This window comes from Panthera onca, chromosome B4, assembly GCF_046562875.1.
Source record: "Panthera onca isolate mPanOnc1 chromosome B4, mPanOnc1 haplotype 2, whole genome shotgun sequence".
NCBI classification, from domain to species: domain Eukaryota; kingdom Metazoa; phylum Chordata; class Mammalia; order Carnivora; family Felidae; genus Panthera; species Panthera onca.
This window is the reverse complement of record NC_138345.1, coordinates 43117380-43139315: the sequence shown is the minus strand read 5'-3', so window position 1 is coordinate 43139315 and position 21936 is coordinate 43117380. Positions and strand designations below refer to the sequence as shown.

Below are 21936 nucleotides of genomic sequence, written 5' to 3'. Positions count from 1 at the left end.
GCCCTTTCCTTCAAATATCTCCTCGATTCTCCTTTGTTTCTCATCTTTCAATGATCATCTAAAATTCTACTTTGGTAAAGTCGTTTCTGGTCACTCCAAAGTTCATTTTCTGTCCTTTATTGAGTTTCTGGGGTCTATAACATCCTCTACTGTATTCTAGTGTTTGTGTCCCTATCTCATTCACTGTCAAGGAAAAAAGCGTTTCTTAAATCCTTTCTGTAGCTACTACTCATTCTTCTCGTTCAGTTCTCACTGCAAGTGGAGAACACGTGATCATCCTTTCAGTGTAAAGGCACTATTGGGTGTGTTATTCCTCCCTTCGCTAATTGAATAATCCACAGAGAGCTACATTTGTTTTCATTTCTGGAGAAAAATACATTTACCTCCAGACTCTTTGAAGGAGATAGGATTAGCTTTCTTAGAGAGCAAATAGGTAAGTGAACAAAGTAACAAGCTGATAGGTTAAATTGCTCTGATAATGAACATTCCCTGAGCAAATGACCTTATTCTGCTTGAGAAACTAGGCAACGCGAAGAAATTCATGATAAAAATGAGGTTTCTGTTGGGCCCTTCGTATTGTCTTTCCACAGCCCTTCCACAAGTCTTACCACAAGTAGCACCTGGTGTTGGGGGAAGAGCTCAAGCAATAACAATGAATGAGAATGTTCCAGCCATGGTAGAACGTCCCAGGAAAGAGACAATCCGAAAGTACTTCCCTGAGACCTGGATCTGGGACTTGGTACCCCTCGAGTAAGTTGTGTGTTGCCCAGAATTTAGTTTAGGAAAAGATGTGACTCCTCCTCTTTGATTCTGGTGTTAGCATTGGTTCCTGAGCCTTTCAGTGCTGTTCCATTTCTTTCCGGTAAACATTTAGGCTCATAGTTCATTGACCTCGTAGATCAGCAATGCAAATTTTTTTCTAATTTCATCCTGAGATATCTAAAACAATGGAAAGTGGGAAGCTACCCTTGCCTCTAAAAAGAAAAGAAAAACTTCCAGAGACCTCCTGAGGAGTCCCAAGTTTGGCATTGGCCACACTGGGTTACTAAGATACCCCGCTCTAGAATCAGCTATGGCCCGTGTTAAAAAATGTGTTGACTCACAGTGTTCCTCTTTTTTCCTTCTCCAGTTTATCAGGTAGAAGTGAGTTGGCAGTGAAGGTCCCTGACACCATCACTGAGTGGAAGGCCCATGCACTCTGCTTGTCTGGAAACACAGGGCTGGGTCTCTCCCCCATCATCTCTCTTCAAGTGTTCCAGCCCTTCTTCGTGGAACTCACTCTCCCCTACTCTGTGGTTCGAGGAGAAGACTTTACCCTCAAAGCCACCGTGTTCAATTATTTGTCCCACTGCATTCGGGTAAGGGCCCTTCTCTGGGAGCAAGCAAGAGTACAAGGAAGGCACCCAGTCGCCACTCATTATCCCGGTCTCCTACATAATCCCCCGGCAAATCATAGCTGAATAATGATGTAGGCTAATTTTGGAATGGAATAGGTGCTAAGAGCAAAGCTACCTGGCCCGTCCAAGGTGGTAACGTTGTATTTGCTTGGGGTTCTATATTTTCTGTGTATTCCTAAATTCAGATATTATTTCCACCTGATTCCTTCTTTTTTTTTCCCCCCCTGTGTTCTTTCTCACACTTGTGGGCGGGTATGGGGTTCAGGTCAGTGTGCAGCTAGAAGCCTTCCCTGACAACTCGGCCGACCTAGTGAGAAAGAATGAAGCCAATCACTGCGTCTGTGGAAGCAGGCAGAAAACGGTGTCCTGGACTGTGACTCCAAAGTCACTGGGTGAGTGATAAGGTTGTTGGCAACTCCCACTTCCTGCGTTGTAGTGATTTGCTTTCCACCCTGACCCTGACCCGGATACGTGGGGTTTTTCCCTCCTCCTTCAACCATGATGCACTGAAAGAAAACCATTATATCTCCTGGAGAAACTTAAAAAGGGAAACCATTCAATATGGAATCACTGTTTAACTCCTTAAGGATCTTATTTTCCAGGCAAGGTGAATTTCACAGCTACCGTGGAGGCCCCGCAGTCTGAAGAATTGTGCGGCAACGAGGTGCCTACAGTCCCAGTGGTTGGGCAGAAGGACACTGTAGTCAAGCCCTTATTAGTTGAGGTACGTGGGTAAACTTCCTGAGTCTCAGAGGCCTTATTATATTATATAGCATTACCTACTATGTATGTGAGTGCCATTTCGTTCCCAAGAATAGAAATGGATCTGCAGCTCAGTGTCTTACTAACATTTTCTCCTCTCCTTTAGAGTAATTGGGTTTTTTTTTTTCTTCTACACTCAGTATGACTTTACTTTTTCACTTTTTTTTTTTTTTCCCCAACGAAAAGCCTGAAGGAATAGAACAGGAGGAAACTTTCAACACACTCCTCTGTGCATCAGGTAAGGGTCAAAAGTAGACAAAATTCTCAAGTTCAGCCACTCGCGCCCAAGTGTAGGGTTGTAGAATGCCATATGCGGTATGTTTTCCTCTGGAGAAAAAATATAGCGTACTCTCCCAAGGGCAAACCTCAGGGCATTTGATTCAGAATGGTCTTTTCCAGATGAAGACTCAAAGAAGTTAAAAGACTTACCTAAAAGCTTCCGGCTAATAAGGAGAACCAAAGCTGATGACCGCAGAACAGGATCCTTTCCAATGCACCTGCGTTTATCAAACTTCTCCCTAAATAATTTTCAAAGTATTGAAATACCTGTGTGGCAAGAGTAGTCATTATTCAATGACTAGCTTAAATGTACTCAAATTTAACTTACTCATGTAAGTCATTTGAAGAAGAACTTCAGGTCACTAGCATGTATAGAAAACCAATATTTTACTAACACTATCAACAAAATGATATAAAAATTACCATGAAAATGTTCAACTCTGCACCATCTAGAATCATCTTGAGAACAGTGCTCCGTGTGCAGATCTCTCCTGTAGGTGAGCATCCCTTGATAATCTCATTCAGTCCCAGAACTTGAATAACTTGAATAACTCCAGCTTTGCACTGGAGACAGCAAAGTGTACAACTTGGGTCCACACTGCTTTCTTAATTCAGACTCGTGTATTCAGCTGCCCACTTATCAACTCCACTGACGGGCCTGTGGACTCATAGGTATTTCAAAACCAGCATGTTCAAAACTACACTTCTCCTGGTTCCCACAAACCTGCTCCTCCTGCCATTTTTTTTAAATCCATCTCAGATGATAAAAATCCCACTCTTCTACTTGCCTGAAGGAAAAATTTGATAGTCATCCTTCACCATTACTTCCTTACATTCCACACCCAATCTGTTTTCAACTATGATCGGCTCCACCTTGACATTTTATCCAGAATCTTCTTACTTATCGCCATGTGCACTTCTACTCTAGTCTTTTCTCTCCTGGATCATCTCAATAACCTCCTAACCGGTCGCCTGGCCACCTGCCCTTGATCCCTGACAGCAGGAGGGATTATTTAAAGCACACTTCAGATCATGTGCCCCGTCCGTTCAGACCTTCTGAGAATTTCCCATGTCCCCAAAAGTTACAGCCTATTCCTCCAATGTCCCCTCCAAACCCTCACGATTGCCATGACTTCATACCCTGTGACTCTCTCCCTCACTCACCCTCCTCTGGGCACAGTGGACTCCCAGTCTGGTCTTGGAACACAGCCAGCATACTCTAATCTCTGGAGTCTTTTCGCTTTTTGTTCCTTTTCCCTGGAAGTCTCTTCCCCCAGATATGTGTAAATCATATCCCTTGACATCCTTCAAATCTCCGGTCACCTATGATTTTATTGAAGAGAGGAGCTTACTTCACACCAGCTCTGTCTTTGCTTTGTCTTACCAGCTGTCCCATATAAACATTCTGCTTTAATTTTCTCTATAGAACTTCTTTTTTTTTTTTTATTTTTTTTTAACATTTATTTATTTTTGAGACAGAGAGAGACAGAGCATGAACAGGGGAGGGGCAGAGAGAGAGGGAGACACAGAATCGGAAGCAGGCTCCAGGCTCTGAGCCATCAGCCCAGAGCCTGACGCAGGGCTCGAACTCACGGACCGCGAGATCGCGACCTGAGCCGAAGTCGGAAGTCGGACACTCAACCGACTGAGCCACCCAGGCGCCCCACTATAGAACTTCTTAACGCCTATCATACTAAATATTTGTTTGTTATCTGATTACTCCCGTTAAAATGAAAACTCTGGGAAGTCAGGAATTTTTTTTTTTTTTTTTTGAAAATTGTTATATCATTGCACTTGAAGCAGAAGCCGGTATATCGCGTGCACTTAATGCATATTTATGGAATGGAGGTATTTTTAAAAAAACACTCATCATATATATCAGCATAAGCAGTTAGGGGAAGAAAATAGTCATAACATAAGGCATGTGCTCAGAAGGAAATCGGTACAAATTTAGCACAGACATATGTTAATATGGACTTCACTGCGAGATGAACCATGACTTTAGGAGAAACTTAGACATCAAAGAAATGATACAGTGATCCAGAGAAAGGACAGGTGGGAATTTGATCAAAAAGGGGGAAGAACTTGAAACAAAAGTAGGACATTGCTCTCTTGTTGTCCCTCCCTTATACATATTTGTCTTCTTTCATTAGAAACTGGAGTGTCTGAAAAGCTGTCACTCAAAGTTCCTTCAGATGTGGTTGAAGGATCTGCCAGGGCGACATATTCGGTTTTGGGTGAGTCTGCCAGCCCGAGGCAAACAATTTTCCATCTCACTATTCTCGTGCACGCAGCCTCACTATCCACAGTTAAGACATTGGCTGTAGGCATTCGTTTGAGAGAAAGAGTGCTAAGCTAAGAATCGCATTGGGTATTAGTCACAAGAGGGCTGAACAGATGTTGTGCTACCTTGACACACTCTAAAAAGTACCAAGGGTCACCTCTTGGTGCCCTCATCTTCAAGAGACTGACTAGGTGGTGAGGCATCCTGAAAGTTGGTTTTTACTGGACAAGTTGTTTATCAGAAAAGATGGCTCCTGCCATTCAGTTTTTTCCATCCTTGAACCACTGACTTTATTTTTCCCACTTTTCTCTATCCTTTCCATTTCTTGTTTTTCTTCGCCTCTTATGCTTTCCTGTCCTTCTCTCCATAAGTGATTTGACCTCACACTTTGCTAGTAATCTATCTTCCTATCCCAACATAGACCAGCTCTGAGTGCCTCAGATTTTTTTTTATGTTCTCATTCCCCAGGTGACATACTAGGTTCTGCAATGCGAAATCTTCAGAATCTTCTCCGGATGCCCTATGGTTGTGGAGAGCAGAATATGGTCCTTTTTGTCCCTAACATCTATGTTCTGAACTATCTGAATGAGACAGGACAGCTGACGGAGGATATCAAGTCCAAAGCCATCAGCTATCTTGTCAGTGGTGAGAGATTACCCCGAAAGGAGAAATCTTAACTGATTCCCTAAATAGCTCTTTCACTGAACTCCAATCAGTTTCTCCTTGGTTAAGATTTTAAAAAATCACCGTTGCCACGATAACCAATCAAATGTCCCACTATACCTCCAGAAAATTCAATGGCATTATCCAGTCTTGGAGATATCTTGATAAAACGGTAGTTTTCCTAAGATTCCTAACCAAGTTTTGAGGAAAAGACTGATTAATTCTCCAATGTTTCTGCTGTTTCCTAAACCTATGAATACTTCCTTTTCAGGGTACCAAAGGCAGTTGAATTACAAGCACAAAGATGGTTCATACAGCACCTTTGGGGATTATGATAGTAGAAGTCAGGGAAACACTTGGTAAGATAATTATTTCCATATGCTCACTGCAGATTCATTCTATTTGGGAATTCTGGAAATATTGATTCTCTGATACCTGGAGTTGTTTCATGGAATGCGCTATCCTTTAAAACTCCACAAGCCTGTCATCACTATCGTGTGATCTCACCAATTCATGTATGAACACTCACCTGTAAAATAAAGTAAATAGTAAACAGTAAAATAAAGATCCCCCAAAATGGAAATATAAGGCAGGAAGCATTGTAATGTGAATGGTAAAAGAAGCTTCTATACTGTGTATTAAGGGAAGGAAGAGGGAAAGGACAGAAAGGGACTGTGATGTGATAAAGAATCATTTAGGAAATGGCAGTTTGGGTGATGGACAGCGTTGTCGGGCAAACATTGTGCACGAAAAAAAAGTGAAAAAAAAAGTGGAAGGTTCTTCATCAATTCTGAAGAAACCAGTTAAGTCTAGAGATTCAAGAAAGAACTCAGATAGTTGCTGCACAAACAAAAGAATATTTAGCGTGCATGTGTCCTGTCCCCACCAATTCCCCCAATGGTTGCTTCCACTGAGTTGTGAGGACCAAAGTCTGAATGCCGTTGCCCAAAATGAGCTTTGAACGTGAGATGGTCCTCATGTCTGTCTCTTCTGTGCTGGACAGGCTTACTGCATTTGTGCTCAAGTCCTTTGCTCAAGCCCGGTCGTACATTTTTGTGGAGAAGTCGCACATCACGGATGCCCTCACTTGGCTCTCACAGAAGCAGAAGGAAAATGGTTGTTTCCAACGCTCTGGATCACTGCTAAACAATGCTATTAAGGTGGTGCCATTAATTTTGTTCTGGTCCCTGGAAATAGTCACATGTAGGGACAAAGATACTCCTACTGATTCCTCAAGTCTTGGTGACATAGATTTGAGGTAGGGAAGTAGGTTCTAAAAGCTTCTGCAACCTGACAACAAATCAGTAGTTTTTTAGGGAATTAAAATAGTGTGCGAAACGCCTCAGCGTGTTACTAAGAGTGAGGGTGAGTGATTTGGAACCGATTCAAGAATTTTAGGGTGGAGGAGAAAGAGGGGAAAATCAATCATACTGCACAAGAAAAGATGCTTTCTGGTGAAAAGTGAGCAAGGGGAAAAGTAGAGTTAGCCAACTCCGGCTAATGAATATTGGGATGTTTGAGTATCTCTGCCTGTGATCTTTACAGGGTGGGGTAGACGACGAAGTGACGCTCTCTGCCTACATCACCATTGCTCTGCTGGAGATGCCACTGCCTGTCACTGTATGTACCAGCACAGTCCCTATATCCTGTCTCACAAATATAAGGAATACAAATCACGAAATTATGAATCTCTGAGGACAATGAGTCGTGGTTTTTATGTTATTTAATTTTGGTATATTTTCACTGGCACATAAAAGACTAGATACTTTTGGAAGCCGCAGAGGAAATTATTCTCGGGTCAGAACCGTGATGTTACGTGACACATGGAGACTATTCATCTGGTGTTAGCCTGGAGACCGTTCATTAGCCTGGTTGTGCTAGATAAAGATCTTTTTTCATCTGCTTTAGCACCCTGTTGTCCGCAACGCTCTATTCTGCCTGGAAAGTGCCTGGAGATCCATCTCAGAGTCAGAGGCCCAAGGAAATCTTGTCTACACCAAAGCATTATTGGCCTATGCCTTTGCCCTAGCAGGAAACCAGGCCAAGCGAAGTGAGCTGCTTGAATCACTGGACAAAGATGCTGTGAAAGAAGGTAAGAGCTGCTACGGTGAAAGGAGGTAGAATTTACGTCCGGAATCACCAGTGATCAAAAGAAGGAAGAGAACCTATCATGACTATAGTACATCACATATATCACATTATATTATTATAATGATGATAAAAATAATTATCATTGATCCAACGCTTCAATTCTGTAGGTGACATGGAATATTTTTTTCAGTTCACACATTATAGACTCTGCAGCCCGACCTCTAATATCACACCAGTATGTAATAGACACAAAGAAAAAAAAACTGTGATTTACTGGAAACGTAAATTGGCAAAGCGTTGCTTGATTGGTGATTACTATTTTTACACCAGCTCACTACTACGTGAGCTCTAACGCTAATGAATATTCATGAATCAGATTTAAAAGTCATTCTTTAAGTTGAAGATGATACTCTTTTCCCTTTCAAAGATGAGTCGATCCACTGGCAGCGTCCTGGGAAAGTTCAAGAAGTTCTGTCGCTCTATTATCAACCCCGGGCTCCTTCTGTTGAAGTGGAGATGACCTCTTACTTGCTCCTTGCCTATCTTACTGTTTGGCCTACCCCATCTTCGGAAGATCTGTCTGTGGCTTCACGTATTGTGAAATGGATCACCAAGCAACAAAACCCCAATGGGGGCTTCTCCTCCACTCAGGTCTGTGGAGAGGCCCTGGGAAGAAAAATAAATACCTGACTACATATGTAGACACAACCATATTCTAGGAGTTGGATAATTGGATAATATTTCTAATTCATACTTTCTCCATTCCTCCATCAGCAGAAGGGTTCCAGCCCCCTGTCTTAATATATTCATTACTGCGCTGCCCTTTGTACAGTCTTTCTTATCTTCTCTCCTTAGTGGACCCCCAACTGTAAAATAGATCAATCTTTTTAACGCAATATTTCATAAAATTACTTCCTCGTTAAAGTAAATCTTTTTTTCACCCAAAGACTAGAATCGTCTAATATTTAATGCAAAACATTTCCTCTCCCCAGTAAACACGAAGACTCCTATCTGCTTGGGCTGATCCCTTTGCTTTTTTCTGGAATTGGCTCCCTCCTTTTTCTGTGTCTTCCCACCCTGGTAGTCCCTGATGCCCCTCTTCTGTCTATATAAACCCTTCTCATAATTCATCCATACTCTTATGTCTAACATTCTTCACAGTCTCCTCTATCTAGCTCCAATTTCTTCCCCTTTCTTCGAATGTGTACACATGTATTATTATATAAATTTATAAATTATCGAGAAAGCCTCTGCTTTATGTCAAATATCTGGGTCGAATTTCCATGTGTTGAGTGTAAATTACTTGAATGGGGAAACTTTTTAATGTCCCCCCCCCCACCACCAAGGACATAGAATAGTTTATGATTAATAACAGGTCTGCGTTTGTCACTAAATAACTCCGAGAGAGAGTAGGGTTGATATGATTTACATCCAGTATGATTTTGGTACCTTCTCTCCCATGATTTCTGCCCCATCTCTTTTCAGGACACAGTGGTAGCGCTTCAAGCCCTGTCCAAATATGGAGCCGCAACATTCAGTAAAATGGAGAAAGCTGCTGTAGTCACTGTCAAGTCTTCGCAGACCTTCTCGGAAAAATTACAAGTACACAATGCCAATCGCCTGTTGCTTCAGGAAATCAGGTTGCCAGAGATTCCAGGGGAGTACAGCACGACCGTTTCAGGATCAGGATGTGTGTACCTCCAGGTGAGACTACCAGGGTGTAAGGGAAAAGTCTCAAGAATTAGATACGAACCTCCAAATGGAAAAAGGCATGTGGGCTAAGAAGAGATATGAATCATCTAGAAGAGACAGACTATTAAAGTGCAAAGATAAGGGATGTTTTTAAATTTTTTCTAGACATCCCTGAGATATAATGTCCTGCCCAAGAAAGAAGGGAAAGTTCCCTTCGCTCTGAAGGTTGATACTCTCCCCAAGAATTGTGATGGCGTAGAAGCTCACAGGAAACTCCAGATTCACATCAACATTAGGTAAATCCTTGTGTAGGTAAGACCTTTCGTAGAATATTGAGAAACCGATTTTCTTGTGCGGGGAACTTCCGTTGTCCAAGATCACACATTGTGAATGTGTAATTCTTGCAATATTTACTAGTGAGAAAATGTTCTTCACTCTTGCTGAAAAGCCTTAACATTGAGAACATGATGTTGCCATGCCTGCGGAGTGTGAGTTCATAATGGTGGGTTTTCCAAATAACAATAGCAGAAGCAAAGAAAGTAGATGGGGAAGCTGCGTGGTGGTTAAGGATAGAAAACACCAGAAATAAAAGAGAAGGGGAGACTTCTGTCTTGAACAAACTCCAAAGGATTTTGTTTGAATGCCTTCTCCCGATGCCTTGACTTTGTAGTTATACTGGAGAACGACCAAGCTCCAACATGGCCATTGTTGACGTGAAGATGATATCAGGCTTCATACCTGTGAAATCATCAGTGAAAAGGGTAAGCCCTATATCCCTTACAGATATCAAAGTCATGATAAATACTGGCATTTGTGCTTGTCAATTTTATTTTACCGATTCAGTTTTACTTTATTTTACTGATTCAATTTTCAAGAGGTACTCCCTCAAACTTACTTCTCTAGAGTGTGCTTACGTCATTTTAATAGTGAATCATCCCTCTTATGTGGTATCAGGTATAAGACGTAAGTCCTAGACATGGTGAATAAGGCTCCAGCAGGCCCGGAGACATCTAGATATGTGGAGAGGTATTGAATTATCTTCCAATCGTGTATGTTAAAAAGGGAAAATATATCACATATATACACATGTATATGATATAAAAAGATGCCAGAGAGAGAGAGAGAGAGAAATGTGATACTCTCCCTTTTTCTTTTTATATGTAAAGGATAATTCTCTCTCATATATTATGAAAATATATATGTTATGGATAGATTAGTTAGATGACAGATTGACAGGTAGGTAATAGATAGATACAGAGATACAGAGGTATAAATAATGGTAGATAATATAGAAAGGGCTTAATACATATTACTATATTCCTGAAGAAATCACAATTAGCAATTTGGATGTTTCCAAGCAGCCCATTGGATCATAAATACCTGAAAAGTACTCTCAGCCTGGAATTTCCTCATCTCATATATCTGCCTTATGGTCTTGATCAACAGCTCCAAGAAAAGCCTCAGATTCAAAGGACTGAAGTGAGCACCAACCATGTCCTGATTTACTTTGAAGAGGTGAGATTCTGTAGACTCTGCCAGATCCAGGAACACTACTAGAGGTTCCAACACACCAATCCAGATCCTAGATAATAATGTTTTTCAGACACACAGGTGAAGGAGGCTGAACCAGTCAACAAAGTTCAAGCTTACTACATTTCACTGTCCATAGAATCATCTTTTTTGTCCTTCCTGTATCTGTCACTGAGTCTCAAAATGCCATTCTCTCCAAAGGTTTTGTTACAGACGGATAGCGTAACCATAAGATTTGATGATATCGTAGGAAGAGAGGATGGTAACCGGTAACTAAGTTAATCTTGGATTCCAATTTGGTTTTCCTGTCTCTCCAGCTAACCAATCAAACCCTGAGTTTCTCCTTCTCAGTGGAACAAGACATCCAAGTAAACAATTTAAAACCAGCTACTGTAAAAGCCTATGATTATTATGAGACAGGTAAGTGGGATTCATACATGCTGAACCTTAAAAAGAAAGAACTAACCTGGTAAAGGGTCACCTTCACTGAAACAAAACTGCGCAGTCTTTCCCTGGAGGAAGAAGTGAGTCTGCGGTCATTGGATAGGTACAGCTCCAATAAGAAGAGCAGGGCTGCGAAGAGGGCTACCCGGTGTCCAAAGAAAGACAGCCTTCCATTTGTGAAACCTGGCCCTGAATTCTGTATCCAAGCCTAACTTCTTCTTCCTCCCCTCTCCACCAATCCTGCATGGTTTAGCACAGAAGTTCTTAGTTTACAGCTTATTTATAAGTAACTGCCCAGATGCCTGTTTACTGGAGGTCTTCATTCTTTCTGTCTTCTCATTTTGTGTTTCAGAGGAATTCACTATTGAAGAGTACAGTGACCCCTGCAGTGCTGGTAAAGTATAAACAGTAAAATCTAGTGCCAAGATGAAAAAAAAAAAAAAAAAAAAAAAAAAAAGCACCTGTCGTCTGCATAAGGCTGTTGCTTGAGTCTATCCTTATCATATTATAAAGGTCCATGGTGTGGCATTTATGAAGCAAACTGTTTCAAATGTATTATCAAATTTCTCAGTAAGAAAAACATGCATGTAAAGTATAATTTCTGAATCTGGGAGTACTTGTTTGCAGATGAATCCAGGAATTTGCCACATATGAAAACTAAATCATCTAATTTGTCACCTATGACATTTTTAGGATGTTTCTGCACTTATACCATTTAAGGTCAGGAAGTTTTTCCCTGTAACCATCCATATAGCACAGCATAAGAGATAGGACCTACAAGATTTTCCCTTAGGCTGGTCAACGGTGTTCATCTTTGACAATATAACACTTGCTTTGAGACCTTCAGTTTTCCATTCTAAAATTGGCGGGGGGCGGGGGGGGGGGGGGACAAGAACATCCCTATCATTGAAAGTAATTAAAATTTATTACATTTGAATATTTATGATTGAAATATGAAAATTATTCCTTTAGTAGATGACAGAATTTCCTTAATTTTCCTACCTTTTATTCTACTGTTTAGAATCTGAACACAGAAGTGCTTAAAAATGGAAACTTGTGGACCTCATCAGATGACCTTCTCTAGCAATGAAGAACAAAGATTGATCAGCAGAAAATATAGAGAAACAGGAGACAGGAATCGGAATACATAAAATTTGTATGTGGAATAAATTTATGACGTATACACATCTACAATTTCTTTTGTTCTTTATCAATGTTATATTTCCCTTCTGAAATCTGTATCTATTCCCCATAACATTTTTAAAAACACTATTAAAGCTCTACAAAAAGCTGCGCTCAAAACACTATAGATAAATCAAAATGGAATTCCAGTAAGTGTTCAGATAACCCACAGGAAGGTAGGGTAAAGAAAGCAATGTTTCCAAATATTGAAAACATCCAAAATGTCCATCAGTAGGTGAATGGTTATATTAACTGTGGTGCATTCATGCCGTGGAATACTACTCAGCAATAAAATGGAACAAACTACTGATTTACACAATAATTTGAATAGATCTCAAAAATATTACGCTGAATAGGGGCGCCTGGGTGGCTCAGTCGGTTGAGCGCCAACTTCGGCTCAGGTCACGATCTCACGGTCCGTGAGTTCGAGCCCCGCATCGGGCCCCTGTGCTGACAGCTCAGAGCCCGGAGCCTGTTTCAGATTCTGTGTCTCCCTCTTTCTGACCCTCCCCCATTCATGCTCTGTCTCTCTCTGTCTCAAAAATAAATAAACGTTAAAAAAAAAATATTACGCTGAATGAAAATACAGCCAATTTCAAAAGGTCATAGTGCATGTTTCCTTTTGTCTAACATTACTGAAATGACAAAATGATAGAAATGGAAAACAAATTAGTGGTTCCCAGGGGTTATGGATGGTAAAGCAAGGGAGAATTGGCATGACTATAAAGGGCTAGCTTTAGACAGATCTTTGGGTTGATGAAATCCTGTGTGTGTTTCCTTCACAAGTAAAATTTTTGAATTTGTGTAGCTTAATAAAATACAGCTTTTAATAACTATTATGGCTGGTCTGTCTCATTTCTCTGTTTGCATCTTTTCTTTGCAATACTGTTTATTATTTACTCCAGGTAAAACTTTAAAATCCTTTGTGAAGTTAATTATCTCCCTAGTTTTACTGGGTACTATTTAGTATTGCATTGAATATTAATCAATTTCTAATGATTGTGAAAGTCAACATTTTACAATATTTAGCCTTCCCTATTCAGACACAGTTTATCTTCATTTATTCAGTTCACAAGAAAGTGAATTCTAAATTTGATTTACTCTCTGATTTTGGACTAAACTACAAAGTTAAAATTAGAGGTTGACTTCATAAATATATATAGTGTGATAAGTTAAAAGCATGAAGTGGGACGCCTGGGCAGCTCAATCAGTTAAGCACCCAACTCTTGATTTTGGCTCAGGTCATGATCTCATGGTTTGTGAGATCCAGCCCCATGTCAGGCTCTTCACTGACAGAGTAAAGCCTGCTTGGGATTTTCCTTCTCCCTCTGTCTCTCTGCTCCTCCTCTGCTTGTGCCCTCCCTCTCTCTCAAAATAAATATTTTTTAAAAATAAAAATAAAAAATAAAAGCATAAAACAATGTATATACATGGAGACAAATTAAAAGATAAATGCAAGAATAAGGTTACAAGGGGCTCCTGGGTGGCTCGGTCGGTTAAGTCTGACTCTGGCTGAGGTCATCATCTCACAGTTTGCGGGTTCGAGCCCTGCATGGGGCTCACCTGAGAGTGCAGAGCCTGCTTGGGATTCTCTCTCTCTCTCACTCTTTCTCTCTCCCCTCCCCTCCCCAAGCTCATGCTTTCTCTCTCTCTCAAAATAAATAAATAAACTTAAAAAAAAGAATACAATTACAAGATAATGAAAGACTAGAAACCGCTGAAAGATTTTAAAGCGAGAGAATATTTCAGACTTGCATTCTGAGAGTTCAACTCCTTGGCAAAGGGAAGAAAGGAGCTTTTGCTGATGTCCAAATACACAGGCCATTTGTGCACAGCCAGGCTATCTTCTTCACGCCTGATCACATGGTTTAGCACACATATCTCTCTTCCACACTTCTACACACTTCATATAAAACAAACTAAAAGATTATTTTCCTCTCATCTCCGAATCAGATCTCTTTGAAAACAAAACCTGGGAGCGCCTGGGTGGCTCAGTCGGTTAAGTGTCCGACTTCGGCTCAGGTCACGATCTCGCGGTCCGTGAGTTCGAGCCCCGCATCGGGCTCTGTGCTGACTGCTCAGAGCCTGGAGCCTGTTTCAGATTCTGTGTCTCCCTCTCTCTGTGACCCTCCCCCGTTCATCCTCTGTCTCTCTCTGTCTCAAAAATAAATAAACGTTAAAAAAAATTTTTTAAAAATAGAAAGAAAGAAAGAAAGAAAGAAAGAAAGAAAGAAAGAAAACGAAACCAGTATCTTAATCATGCCTGCGGCCTATTCACTTAACACAGTGCTGTGAATATCGTAGGCTCTCAGCAAAACAAAAGTGTGACGGAACAGGTCCTTGAGTGAGCCTGTTCCCAAACGTGGGTACGTGCAAGATAAATGCAGTAACACAAAGGTGTTGGAATACATCAGGAAAGAAAATGCACTAGAAAGATCATTTCACCCCAAGCTGAGTTGAATTGCTTAATGTGTCACAAATGTGTTACAGAAAAGATTTTCATACTTTTCCCAAGTCAAGTAGATGAGGAGAACAAGGAATTTGGCTTATTTATGAACACCTTAAAACTTGTTTAAAAGTACCTTTTATGCATTCACTGAGCTCAAAGAGGAAAATTAGCACCTCTGGCTTGCGAAACTAGCTGTCAGCAATCACCAAAGGGGTAAAGACACATTATCTCTGTTGTGGGTTGAATTGTGTCCCCCCAAGAAGATACGTTGAAGTTCCAATCCCTGGTACCTGTGAATGTGACCTTATCTGGAAATAGGGAATATCTGTATCTGGAAATACATCTGCAGATGTAATTTTGATGTAAGTTAAGACGAGGAGCACCGGGGTGGCTCATTCGGGGTTAAGCGTCTGAGCTCAGGTCATGACCTCGCGGTTTGTGAGTTCGAGCGCCACATGGGACTCTGCGCTGATGGTTGGGAGCCTGGAGCCTGCCTCAGATTCTGTATCTCCCTCTCTCTGCTCCTCCCCTGCTTGCTCGCGGTCTCTCTCCCTCTCTCTCAAAGAAATACACAAACAAACATACATTAAAAAAGAAAGGTGGAAATTAAGATGAGATCAGACTGTGGTAGGATGGACCCTTTATCCAATACTACTGTTGTTCCATAAGAAAAGGTGAAGATATACAGAGGCAAACATGCACAGAGGGAAGACGATGCCAGACTTGCAGGAAAAATGCCACGTGGTGATGGAGCAGGGACACAAATACCAGGACTGCTGGCAACCAATGAAGCTAAGACAATGGCACGGAAGAGATTGCCCCTGAAAGCATTTGGAAGGTGCATGGCCCGGGTCGGTCAATACCTCGATTTGTGACTTCTAGCCTCCAGAACTATGAAAGAACAAATTACCATTGTTTTAAGCCACCCAGTGTGTGGTAGTTTGTTATGGCCGTTGTAGGAAACTGCTGTAATGTCCCGGGGTCTAGTTTTTCACGTCTGGCTTTCTGCCATGTTGACAGCTTCTCTCATAAAAGATGAATCAGTTCTTGTTATTAAAGTTCTCCAGGAGGAAGTTCTTGTAGATTTCTCCTGTGGTCATAAGGAAAATAAAATGATCCAAAATAAAAATAAAGGAATCCATGGGTCATTCATATTACTTGACTTCAAGGCACATTTGGGTGAAAATGCTGGCAGATTTTAATCGGTTCTGGTACACTCCCTCAAGAAATATTTGGTACTTAATACAACACAAAAGTACTGTTGTAGACCTTTCTTCTTCGTGATTCTAAAAATATAAAGAAGTCACTGTTATTTAAATGGTAATAGTGTGCAAAATATCCTTACGCTTTTCACTTAATATCCTCAGGCATTTTTCTTATAAAATTGAGGAATCCGAATTCATGAGATAACATTAAAGAACACTCAAGCCACTAAATGTACAAGCTGTGCAAGGATTCACGTTATGGTTGAACAAAGCTTCGCCTGAAAAAATCTGTACCAAGATGTAATGTGTACTTAATCTGACAAAATGAAACTTGTCATGTTCAGTAAATGATCTTTGATTACCCAAACTCTGTTAATATATAAGCCACACAAAAGACTTTCATCCTCAGCAGGCTTAGCTATCATTTGGCCTAAAGGTTCTCTCTTCAAAGACAGTGAGCAGCCGAATATAAAATTAAACTGCCTCTTGATTATCAGATATCGAAAAAGAAAAGATTAAAAATAAAAGGGAATGCTTTTCCCAATTTGTGTAAAATAAAACAGCACCCTCTCTGTAAATTTTTTTATAATTTATACTGGGACTCATAGATGGATATTATTAACTCTGGTATCTCCTTATTTTACAAACTGTCAAACTGTAACTTTCAAAAAGAAAATATATATTCATATACTTGTAACTTATATTCTGAGGCAACTATAAACTGAACACAGTGTCTAAGATCTTATTTAGCCTATTAATTAACAGGTAAAATGTTATAACAAGTCCAAAAAGCTAGGAAACTTACAAACAATTTTTAAAAAACTGTTAGGAGAAGAATGATGAGTTACGTACAAAACTAAATAATGTAAAATAAGCCATACAATCTTAGGGGTTATCTGTTCCACTGGGCAGAAGTTATTTGCGTGTGTACCTAACAAAAATCAACAAGTAACCTCACTGAGTCTAGAGCCTTTCATTTGTAGTAAATAATGAAATGAACTAAGCATATGCCCCTGGATAATCTTTAAGTGGTCCTTGACCCCAAGTTATATAGAAAGAATGTGCTACTCCCCATTTTTGCCTTACTGCTGAGTTTCTGATAGTTTTTCTGACGGTCTCCCCTCTATAAAATTATTCTTGATTAAAAAAAAAAAAAGAAATGACCATCTTATTAGGTTTGTACTCATTGTTTTCACAAGTGCCCGGGAAGGTTAATGAGGGTTAATGTAGGCCTCCTTGGGTTTGTCTGAAAATCTTGAGCCTTCAGTATTAAACAGCTATTAAGGCCACATAACTAACTTCTGTCCAGCAGCTTTCATAAGGAATCTTGGCTTAGACTTTTAAAAACCTCCATGACTTATTATTTCACCTATAGTACCTACAACGTTAGATGAATTCCTCTCACCTAAAAGTCCCCCAAATTCTGGGGCGCCTGGGTGGCTCAGTTGGTTAAGCGTCCGACTTCAGCTCAGGTCACGATCTCGCAGTTTGTGAGTTCGAGCCCCACGTCGGGTTCTGGGCTGATGGCTCAGAGCCTGGAGCCTGCTTCCGATTCTGTGTCTCCCTCTCTCTCTGCCCCTCCCCCGTTCGCTCTGTCTCTCTCTCTCTCCCAAAAATAAATAAACATTAAAAAAAAAAAAAAATAATAAAAAAAAAAAAAAGTCCCCCAAATTCTAAGATCTTTGGCTTGCCAGGGAATGATCTTGTTTATTCTTTTGAGATTGAAGCCCTATAAGTCAGGTACCAGGTCATTTTCACGAGAGAACTTTGTAGGCACCACTGGTATTTCTCAATAGCGAACGTATCATGTCTGATTAAATGAGAATTATTTTCAAATATTATTGCTCCAAGTATGACTTGATTACACAATCAACCTGTGCAACTATATCCACGTTAAAAGAAACAGCAAATACTTATTAAACTATGCAATCAATGTTTGCTGTGCGAAGTATAAAGATTCAGTCAAAGTATGTGTTTGAATTCTAAGGTTATCAGTGGGAATCAGCTATCATCTTTAAATGTTTTGTTTCCATCCACGGAAATAAAATCTGCTAAATTAGGGGTTAGGTATAAGGTAAAAAGAGTGAGAAAAAAACTTTTCCTATATTTGTTTAAAATACAACATTAAAATAATACCTACCTACCATATTCCAAAGAGATAACCACATTTTAATTTCCCTACCATATTCCAAAGAGATAACCACATTTTAATTTCCCTCTTTGGTTTAGTCAATCCTAGTAATTCTCATTCTGCTTGATCTTAAGTCAAGCATTGTTCTCTCCTGGAGTATATTTGTTTCTAAACTGAAAAGAGTCCCAGAAATCTTGCCTGATCCATTAGGACAGTCTGAAAGTTGTCTAAGGAAGAACAGCTTAGAAAACTGTATCCAAGAGTCTGTTCTTTGAAGTACCAATGTCCATAGTATCTAGTAGGGAACTTTCCAGAAGCATTCAGCAAGCATCAAGCAGCAGACAACTGCTTGATGGTGAGATAAGTTAGTTTCTTACAGTAACTTATAATGTCATAGTGAAGGAGAGAAAATTTCTCATAGGCATACTTCACATAGCTATTTCACACAGGTTTGCTCGATGTTTTCATAAAAGTGAGAATATACACGGACAATGAAGACATTGACAAATCTCCAGTATCTTCACATAAAAGCTACAATTTCTGAAATATTTATATTGACATTTTGCCTGTGCACATTTAACCTAGAGAAGGCTGAGGATATCTTCCAATTTGATCATTCTTCTCAAGTAGGTCTTACAACAACACTGCTAAGCTAATTAATAAAGACAATGAAAAATATCCTGACTTTATAATTTCCTTTTAAAATCAGGATGCTATCTGAGGCAAGCAAAAGAAAGTGGCCAGATTGATTAAATAGGGGAAACTAGATTAAATAGGGGAAAGAATACATTATTACTTATTACCTAATCAAAGTGAAAATATTTTCAAATTAACATAGAAGAAGAAAGATAACATGATTGCAAAGTCAACACAAAACAGAAAAAAATATTCCGGTGCAACACACTGAATAACTGCTATCTAGACACGTTGTAACAGAAAATAAGTAATATTCTCAACCATTGTTGAAAACAAAATCTACTAAATTGAGGGTTAGATATAGCATAAAAAGAAATAAAAGTAACTTTTCTTATATTCATTAAAAACACAATATTTAAAATAATGCCTACTATATTCCAAATAAATAATCACGATTTAATTTCTAGGACCACTATACCATTAACAGAGAAAGCCTAATTTTAGTTTTGCATTGATATAAAATTTTGCAGTAAATGTTTTACAAGTTTTTAAAAACTAATAAAGCCATCAAACTTGAGCTAAGAATAACATCAGCAAAAATGGTGGAGGAAGGAACTCCAAAATATCAAATGTTCATGAATTGAAAGACTTACATATTAATATAAAATATATTGCATACAGTAATAAAATATTAACATATAAATTGTATTTTACTAATTTATTGATATTAAGATGGCAATATCCCCCAAACTGATCTGTAGATTCAGTGCAATCCCCACCAAAATTATAACTGCTTTTCTTTAACAAATGGACAGGTTGACCCTGAAATTCATTTGGAGATGCAAGAAACTCAAATTAGCCAAAACAATATCGAAAAAGAAGAACAAAGAAGAAAGACTCACAATTCTCTATTTCAAAACTATTTTCAAAACTAGGTCTAGGATCCCAAACACATAAAAACCTCTTACAACTCATCCGTAAGAAAACAAATTAAACTATGATTTATTTAATTTATTTTAATTTATCAAATTAAACTACGATAAAGAAGTTAAATAGAAACGTCTCTAAAGAAGATATGCAACAGTCAATAAGCTCGTGAAAATACGCTCAGAATCATTAGTTATTAGGGAAATGCAAATCAAAACCACCATGAGATACCTCTTCACCCCTGGTAGAATGGGTATAATTAAAAAACAACAACAACAACAACAACAAAACAGAGAATGACAAGTGTTGGCAAAGATGTGGAGAAAACGGAAGCCTCATTTATCAAAGAGACAAGGCAAAAAGCCGCATGCAGCTGTCTGGGAAACAATTCTGCGGTTCCCCAAAATGTTAAACAGAGAGTTCCCATGTGACCCAGCAATTCTACTCCTACTTACATACCAGAGGCAATTGAAAACATATATTTGCACAAAAACGTTTACACAGCTGTTCAGAGAATTATTCATAACAGCTAAAAAGTGGAAGCGACCCAAATGTCTTATCAACTGATGGATGAATAAATAAAAGATAGTACAGCTGTACAATAGAGTATCTTTCATCCATATGAAACAATACTGATATATACCACAGCACGGATGAACCTTGAAAATACCGTGCTAAGAAGCCAGACACAAAAAGCCACATAAGGCATTATTCCATTTATTTATTTGAAATGTCCAGACAAATCCATAGAGACAGAAAATAGGTTCGTGGTTGTCAGACACTGAGGAGTAAAAAATTGGGAACAGGTCCAACATTTCTTTTGGTGGTAATGGAATCTTCAATAATTAGATAGTGGCAAGGATTGCCTAACACCACGAATATCATTTAACTGTACATTGGAAAATGGTGACTTTTGTATTATGCGAGTTACGTCTAAATAAAAAATTTTTTAAAAATGTGCCAGCTATGGAAAAAGTTACGTTGCTTTTTTCCAGATTCAATGTTATAAATGAGGGTGAAAAAAATCATTTCCTACAGACGTTATTCCACATTCATTGAGATTTTTTTTCTTTCACTGTTCTATTTCACATTATGAAAGAACCAGGCATTTTTTTTTTTTTTTTGATGTTTTATTTATTTTTGAGAGACAGAGAGAGACAGAGACAGAGTACAAGCAGGGGAGGGGCAGAGAGAGAGGGAGACACAGAATGTGAAGCAGGCTCCGGGCTCTGAGCCGTCAGCACAGAGCCGGACACGGGGGTTGGAACTCATGAACTGCGAGATCATGACCTGAGCTGGCTGAAGTCGACGCTTAACGACTGAGCCACCCAGGCGCCCCAAGAACCAGACATTTTAAAACAAAAAATATTCTCTTTTTTCCCTCGGAAAACAAACACGCCGCTCATTACTCTGCATAATTGTGTTTATTCTGTTCCCAGAATAGTCAAAACCATCCCTGATTATGACTTTTAGCCCTATATACGGAAAAACAACGGCAAGAGAGATCATTAAGTTACCTTCTGTATCTCGCATTTTCACTGGCTAATAAAGCACTCAAGAACCATATAATACAATTTTCTATGGCCACACATATCCTTTTTACAACGTTTCAAAGTTTGGAGTTGTAAAAACAAGGAATAGGAAACAGGCAAGGAAAACGTGGCTGATGTGAAGAGAGACCAGCTATAAATAACTCAAGAAATAAGAAATGAACTCATGGAAATACAAAAGAAATCAGCTAATGGTTGAAGCCGTAGCTCTGACAGAAATAAGATGAAACGAACAACTTTATAGTCAGATGGGCGGAAATCACTCCCAAGGCAGAAGAGACTAATAAAGGGACACAAAATATCAAAACCAAGTTAAAGGGCAGAAAGCACCGAGGGGAGTCAACACTTACTTCCGACACGATGAAACACTAGCGCAGGCTGTTTCTTCCTCCTTCCAAACAACCCGGGAGAAACAATATAAGCAAAAGAGAAACATGGGTTTTAGGAATCAACAAAGTATCAGAAAAACCTGGAGAAATGAATGCACTCTGGAACTGTTGAGGAACTGGCAGGGGGGGTGGGGGGGAGGGAGGGTTGGTAATCAACGAGAAAGGAAGCTGGAAACGGCCTGACTTGATAAATTCAAACACAGTTATTTAAATGCTGCCCTTGCCTTTCTTTCAAGTTGGTTTGGGATGGTCATTATCCCTTCACAGAAATCGGCAGCAAAAGCCTAGAGTGAAATCCTGTTAACCGAAAAGCTCTGTAAGTGTA

General features: G+C 39.5%; 1 protein-coding gene across 1 annotated transcript in view; it reads left to right on the top strand.

Annotated features, from left to right (window-relative positions):
- Positions 1-13160, top strand: part of LOC132694754 (pregnancy zone protein-like) — a 45695-nt gene extending 32535 nt beyond the window's left edge. Inside the window, exons 18-36 of the mRNA XM_060658440.3 lie at positions 591-750; positions 1130-1358; positions 1663-1789; positions 2000-2121; positions 2346-2397; positions 4592-4675; positions 5191-5367; positions 5657-5744; positions 6389-6545; positions 6931-7005; positions 7294-7477; positions 7904-8127; positions 8962-9180; positions 9334-9464; positions 9839-9929; positions 10615-10683; positions 11016-11118; positions 11495-11536; positions 12164-13160. Of these exons, the coding sequence (XP_060514423.1) occupies positions 591-750; positions 1130-1358; positions 1663-1789; positions 2000-2121; positions 2346-2397; positions 4592-4675; positions 5191-5367; positions 5657-5744; positions 6389-6545; positions 6931-7005; positions 7294-7477; positions 7904-8127; positions 8962-9180; positions 9334-9464; positions 9839-9929; positions 10615-10683; positions 11016-11118; positions 11495-11536; positions 12164-12186 (2357 nt within the window). The 3' untranslated portion in view covers positions 12187-13160. The remainder of the gene's footprint in view (positions 1-590; positions 751-1129; positions 1359-1662; positions 1790-1999; positions 2122-2345; positions 2398-4591; positions 4676-5190; positions 5368-5656; positions 5745-6388; positions 6546-6930; positions 7006-7293; positions 7478-7903; positions 8128-8961; positions 9181-9333; positions 9465-9838; positions 9930-10614; positions 10684-11015; positions 11119-11494; positions 11537-12163) is intronic.
- Positions 13161-21936: the final 8776 nt, after the last annotated feature.